Source organism: Protobothrops mucrosquamatus, unplaced genomic scaffold (genome assembly GCF_001527695.2).
Source record: "Protobothrops mucrosquamatus isolate PMUCROS unplaced genomic scaffold, P.Mucros_1.0 scaffold193, whole genome shotgun sequence".
NCBI lineage: Eukaryota > Metazoa > Chordata > Lepidosauria > Squamata > Viperidae > Protobothrops > Protobothrops mucrosquamatus.
The window spans coordinates 258618-265919 of NW_015386549.1; the positions used below are offsets into that span (position 1 = coordinate 258618).

Sequence of the window (7302 nt, forward strand, 5' to 3'; positions counted from 1 at the left end):
ATGTCCCCAACATACCCCTATGGGTGAGGCAGCTGGGCAATGGTTGTCTTCCTTGTTGGATGTGCCCTTCCTCCTTTTTGCATCTCCCCTCTGCTATTGTTTCCCTTCCCCTTTTTTGAGAGAGAGAGAGAGAGAGAGAGAGAGAGAGAGAGAGAGAGAGAGAGAGAGAGAGAGAGAGAGAGAGAGAGAGAGAGAGACCCAAATAAAGCTGTTGCAGTGATGAAAAACAGGACTAGGGCTTCTATCCTAGGATCTCTATTCCTACCTTCCCCTCTTTTTATTTTTAGCAGCTCCTGATAGTTTACTTGGGACCAAAAGACTTAAATTTTCCTGGAAAACAAATGAATAAGATAGAGTTAAGGATAGCCATTCACATGGACTGTCTTTTCGGCATTTGTAAATTCTTATCTCTTCCTCTGTAGGTTGAGTAAACAGCAGGGAGATATCCCAGAAGTTGTTGTGTTTATTTTTTTATTCGTATTTGTCAAATGTATATGCATCATTGCTCTTTTTCCCCCCTTCCTTTCAGGTTTTCCCCTGTTGCAAGCCATTAAAATCCTTCAAGAGAAACTGACTGGCTTTCCGGTTCACCTCTCCTCTTTCCAGAAGTCTGCTGTGTATGATTACTTTTTAAACACATTTCTTAAGCATTATTGGCTGTACCAGTTTGTGATGACTCGGGAGAGAGACCGCAATCAGACATTTGCCATTCTTGAGGTCTGTGCTCCCCCCAATCCCCCTCCTTTGAATGAAGGCATAGATATTGAAATGTGGAACTACCAACAACAATTAGCTGTTCTCTGTGCAGCTGAAGAAGAAAAACAGGCCAGTATAATGCATATCCGAGAAAATTTGCATGCAGAGCGGGAAAGTCTGCTCCGGGACGTGTACCAAAGGGTCAGAAGACAAACACAGACCCTTAACACAGAGGTAAATGAAGAATGTAGTATCCTCTAAAGAAGTGGGGAACGATGGCCCTTTTATGACTTGTGGACTTCAACTCCCAGAATTTCTGAGCCAGCATGGGTGGCTCAGGAATTCTGGGAGTTGAAGTCCATAAGTCATAAAAGGGCCATTTCCCCCCACCTCTCTCTAGGATATTGTTAATTTAACACTGTGTATTGTTAAATTATTATTGTTACATATAAGTAATAGGTAGTTGACCACCACTGGATTTCATTTAATCTCTTCTAAGGAACTTTGATTAGGCCTAGCCGTTAAGGTTTCTCAAATTTTAACCAGCAGTTACATTTCAAATGTTGAAAACATGCCATGGGCACTCAGGCTGCCATGAAATGGGGGTCAGGAATTGCCCATTCACAAAGGGAACTCTGGCATGGAGATTATAGATTCTCAAAATAGAAAGGATATCCAGAGGCTCCTTAGTGGGTATCATAGCTGAAAATTCTTTATCTTGGATAATCTAGACTTCTTCTAAGCTATAAAAAATAGAGTGCCTCAGAGTAGAAATGTTCACTAACTCCATTAATGAAATTAGCTAGTGATAACAGGATTGTAAATCAATTATTGCTGTTGAGAAATACAAGGGGAGTTTGAGCATGCTGGGCAAGACCCCAAAACAAGAAAGAAAGAAAGAAAGAAAGAAAGAAAGAAAGAAAGAAAGAAAGAAAGAAAGAAAGAAAGAAAGAAAGAAAGAAAGAAAGAAGAGTCCAAGGTGTATCAGATGCTCAATCATAGTCACAAAATGCTAAGTATTTATTTGCTGAGGATGAATGGGGCATCCTATAAAGGAGCATGCATGAGGTCCCATTTACAGTTTCAAAAACTAAACAAGTCATGCTTAAAGAGCAGATCCTGTGTTTGGTTTTTAGACTGACCCCAAAGAACACGTCAAATGCTTGCCACAAAATAGAAGCCTTTGTTTCTTTGCTCTTGGCATCTCTTCTAGTACCAAAGATGAAGTCAGCCTAGCCCAGGGGTAGGCAACCTTGGCTCTTTTATGACTCGTGGACTTCAACTCATAGCTGATTCAGGAATTCTGGGAGTTGATGTCCATTAGTTATAAAAGAGCCGAGGTTGCCTACCCCTTGCCTAGCCATACTATACCATACCCACAGGTACCCCAATGCACTAAAAGGACAATGCTTCTGAATCAGGGTTGGTTCTTCCAAATTTACCTACCTAACTTTAAAGTTCTGGGATGAGTTTTAAATCACAAATTCTTGGGGTGAGGATTTTAAAGGATTGCTTGAATCCACGTGATTTGGGAGCGGAGGGCCTTAAATGGCTAGTAATAGGTATTTTCATCCTGAATTATCAGGTTTAATCAGAATTAAGCCCTTTTCAGTATTGAACCTGTCTTGGTGTGGGCATTCCTATCAATCTTTTTTTTTTAATCTTTACTGTATTAGCTATAATACTAGATTTTTTAAAAAGTTCTATTTTCAAACATATTATTGAATATGTTTTATGCTGTTGATCTATTATGTTCCTTGTGACACATTTTAAATATGTTTGTGACATGCTCTAAAAGAACTCTAAGCAGCAGCATATAAAAACATTAGAACAAACCAAAATAAATAAATGGATAATTAATATCAGGGAGGCTGAGGGACATCATTCCCATAAGGAAAAGTGCAAATATTTTGGGGACACTTGGTCTTGGGAAACAAATGATACAATAGAGGTTTATAATATGTTTGATTTATACAATGTAATTTTACCCCTTGCAATGAGAACATAGATCAAAGAACACACTTTTTAGCAGAGCTTTTGATTCATCTCTAGATTTATTTCTGCTAGATATGGCAATGGCCAATGGATGCTCTTAAAAGAGAACTATACAAATTTAAAGAATGTGATAAATAGAACATTCAGTGTCAATACCCTTTTGCTGTTGAATACTGTATGGACAGAAGGAAAAAACTGAGAGCTACTATATCTGAATTGTAAAAATCCTAACAGTATAGCAGATAGCAGTAAACAGATATTTCTGTATCTCTTCAATGCCCCACTTACTTTCTTGTTTTGCTTATGATCTTTAAGGAATCTGTCAGGTTTATAAAGTTTAGGACCCTGGATTTGGTGGAGAGCCTTCTATTCTTATGTAACACAAAATTTAATAACAAAAATAGAAACTTTAGGCCTGACTCTTATTTCTAAATTCTTATTCTTGCCCTCAAAATGTTTTCAAAAGCTTTGTCACTCCCTCATTCTCTGTTTCGTCATCTGCTACTCTGCTAATTATACATTGGCAATGTTCCTGCGACATGCTTAACAACCAATAATAGTGTGGCTGCATTCACTTGTTTTTTACTGGCTTAGCATGTCGTGCAAACCCAGTTTGTTTGGCTAGTTAATGCTTCAATATATTGTGCAAAGACAGAACATTAAGCAAGCAACCAGATAAAGCACATGTTGTATGAATCCAATTATTTTATTCATCTGAACAACCAACTAACCCACAAGACCACTTCTCAAGTCAAGAAGAGCTGATTAGCTACCCATAGGAGGACATCATATCATTCCTATGGTCTAGAAAGTGCTGAAGTGGTTGAAGGAAATAATGCAAGTTGAAATCCAACACGCCTGTATGTGTTGAGGGAGAGCAATATGGTTATTTCACTATGGCTCTTAAACTTGCTGTTTGCTTATTGATTACAGTTTGCATTGTTTATTTTGCCCTGAAGATTTCAGAACGTGAAGTTCACACTGTAAATTGACAGCACATCAAGGTTATGACTTAGGTTGCCTCCTCCAAAACATTGTTTCTTCTCTCTCTATCTTTGATTTGCATAATCTATCTCTGACGATTTTATCACGTTCCAGATTAAAAATTCCCACCTGCCTGGGCTTGCTTTTCTGGTTCTTCTCTGCCCTGTAGCGTATTGTTTAGGGAAGTCAGAGGCAATTTTTTTCACTTGTCAGCCCATCTGTGGAGTGAAATGAATGGGCCATTAATGTTATGCATTTGTATTTCATTGAGCTGCCAGCAAAGGCAAGTACATTCAAATGAACGGAGAGAATATCACCTTTTGAACTCAAGTAATGATTGCTGGGATATAATTCCCTAATCATTTTTTTGTTCAATACCATTCTGTATATAGAGAAAAAAAATCCAAATTTTGCTATTCCCAGTTCCTAAATTCAGCCTATCATCACTGAGGTCTTCAAGGTCTGATGGATGTCCTCCAAACTCAACAACTTTTGGAAATTGACTAAAAGAATTCTTTTGACCAGTATCATTCATACATTTTGCCAGCTGCCACCTAGACCTAGATGATATCCTAGGTCCCCACGCTGTTTTGTTGGCTCCTTCCCAGCTTTATAATCAGATTAAAATTATGTTCCCAAGCCCCACCCTTCAGCAGGGGTGTGTGTGTGTGTGTGTGTGTGTATGCATGTGCACATCTATCTAGTCACTGAGGATGTGACTAGATTTCAGCTGGCATATGGACTTCTTCTCATTCCATTGCAATGTATATCGTTGCAATCAATGATTATAGCAACCTGCTGTTATTGAATACCTCTCCTGCTACTCTGCCATGTGGAAACCGAGAAACCCATCTCTTAGTCCTCCTTGGATCTCATGTTTGTGTATGTTCCATTGTAAAACATGCATTTACCACTTCTCTGTTTACCTGTCCATATTACTATTCCTGTTGCTTTAGCATACTTTAATATTTTCCCAGGAAGAAGAATTTTTAAAGAAAATTCACAGCTTCCTATTATTCTTGTTGTGTAATTATAGAAGGATTAAGTGGGGCCCAGACTCATTCTTACAAATAAAGATAACATGGGAGGTTGGTCATTTGATTTTCAGCTGGCATTAACAAAGTATTAACAAAGTTAATGAACAAATAAAATAAAGTTAGGTAGACAGGAAACTTATTCATGTTTTTTCACTAGTAAGTTATAGTATTCTTCAGTCATTGGTGTGCCAATATATGAAAAGAAGCATATGCTGTGTAAACCTCAAAGATAATTAAGCAATGTTATAAAAATATTATATACTCATTAATGAGGAAATGGTCTAGGTCATTTTTACTTTCACCTCACTAAAAGGCTATAAACCAGGGGTGTCAAACTCGCAACGTCACGTGACGTGTCGCAATGTATCGTGACTTTTTTTCCATTGCTGGCAATGGAGTGGGCTACACCCCTGCTATAAGCAATGGATTTAAGAATGTCAGACAACATCCAGCAAAAGGAATTGCTGTCAATATACAATAGTATGACTGCTTCTTTGGCCATATTTTTTTGTTATCTTTTCACAGGGCTTCAGAGAATCCTGTAACTATTTACTAGTTGATGAATTATTAGGGTATGCAAGTAACTGGTATAGAAGTCCATTCTTCTATGCAATGAGGAGATTTCTTTTTCATCTAATCAAAGGTCCAATAAGATTCTAATGATTTAACAAGGCATTATAAATTGCAAGTATTCTCAAATGTTTTCATATTCAAGTCTCTTCAAAAATGCCTTATATGGTATAGTACCAGCTTTTATTGGACAATATTTTGCCATAATTGAATTTGCCTGACCAGTCTGACCATCCAAAGAGAATCTGTTGAGAGTTCCCATTCCTCATAATGGGCACTACACATAGAGTGTGGAATAAATGTTAGGCATTCTGGGGTAGTCTATACTCCCTGTACTGCTCTCCTCATGGAGATCAATATTGGTTTAAGTGTTTTTGTTTTCTGCAATCAAATAAAATTAATACAATTGAAAGAAGCTGTGCTTGACAGGGTAGCATGGAGAACATTTGCCTATAAATTCACCAAGGGTCAGACACGACCAAATGGTTAAAAATACCATTCCAATTTGCCCCAATGGACTATAAATTTCCTCAGAGATAATACTGATTGTATTAGTGGTTTTTGTTTTTACATTATTTTTATACTATTTTTGCACTGTATTTTTCTATGTGTTATTCACCACTCAGTAGAGACCCTCAAGTGATTCTTTAGATGATCACCCAGGATCAGGTAAATTCAACACATTCACATCTATTCAGATTGAAGCAAATTATAATCTTGTTAACCAATCAATCAATAGCCAACCATATTAATTGTTTAATATATCAGAAACTTCAGATATATTAATGTTGTCTTCCAGACACTGATATCTTTAGTCAATGAAGCAATTAAAACTCAGATCCAGAACCTGCATCATATTATTCAACATGAGATCCAGACTACCTTTGAAATCTTGGAATTAAAGCTTGAGAAAAAGGCCTTGATGCTCAGTTCACCTGTTCCATACCCACCTCCATTCTGCCCTGACTTGCGAGGAAAAAAATCAAGCAAATTTCAAAAGAAGACACAGGACAACCCTTTAGAAAATGAAGACAAAATGGAGAAGGACCAAAAGAAGAAAAAGAAATGAAGATTGCTTTGGGGTTCTCTTATTGTGCACCCTTCAATGAGGAAGCAATCCATGCATCTCCTTATAATTGTACTTTTTTATTCCAGGCATTCTAAGTACTTTGCCTCTGATTCTCCAGAGTGATACTACTTCAGACTGGAGGTACGGTTCAGATGTTTGCATTTTAAAAGAAAGGATTCTTTCATTCTGACATATTCAATTTGCTATGCAAGGTACTGTGAATAGATTGAGACACATCATATATCCATTATGTGAAACTTCTACATCGCTTAGTTTAAATAACATAATTTTAAAATAGATTGCCATCTTAGGAGAACAAAACTTGAGTATTTTTACGTACAGAGGATAGAATTAAACAAATAAACTCTAATATTCATATTAGAATCTGAGAATCGGCAAGCATTCCTTAGCAAAGGAATCCAGTAATCTGCTCTGTGCTTCTGTGGTTTTTCTTTCAGCTTTTGCATGAATAGTGCTGCACGTTGGCTGGGGAAATTTATTGAAGTTATGCCATATGCCAAAGTTCTTAAAGCCACATTCTTATAGCCAGCAGCATATACATGCATGTTTAATTGCCTACATTAGGTCAATGGGTTTTGTACACATTGTAATCCTGAATATTCAAGCATCATTTTAAAGTTCAGATAAATATACAATTGGTGGGAGAGGGATAATTTTTATTTATTTTTAAATTTGGATATTTTAAGTCAAAGCAACGGCTATCAAGATACCATTTGCCCCGTTCTCCTGCCAGATACTTCCTCTTTGGGGATCTCTTGGTTTTGATCTTTCATCAACAAATTAAACAGGAATGCAGTTCAGTTTCTGGGTTCCACCCTCCAATAGCTTTTAGGTTTCTCAGTTGCCTTTAGTTTAGGCTAATGCACAGATACTCTAGGAACTTAAGGGAAGATCAACTATTATTTGGGGTCATACACATCACCTAAGCAG

General features: G+C 37.2%; 1 protein-coding gene across 1 annotated transcript in view; it reads left to right on the forward strand.

The window, feature by feature from the left end:
• CUNH8orf74 (chromosome unknown C8orf74 homolog) overlaps positions 1 to 7031 on the forward strand; it is a 30635-nt gene extending 23604 nt beyond the window's left edge. Inside the window, exons 3-4 of the mRNA XM_015813765.1 lie at positions 530 to 930; positions 6082 to 7031. Coding sequence (XP_015669251.1) covers positions 530 to 930; positions 6082 to 6351 — 671 coding nt within the window. The 3' untranslated portion in view covers positions 6352 to 7031. The remainder of the gene's footprint in view (positions 1 to 529; positions 931 to 6081) is intronic.
• The last annotated feature ends 271 nt before the right edge of the window (positions 7032 to 7302 follow it).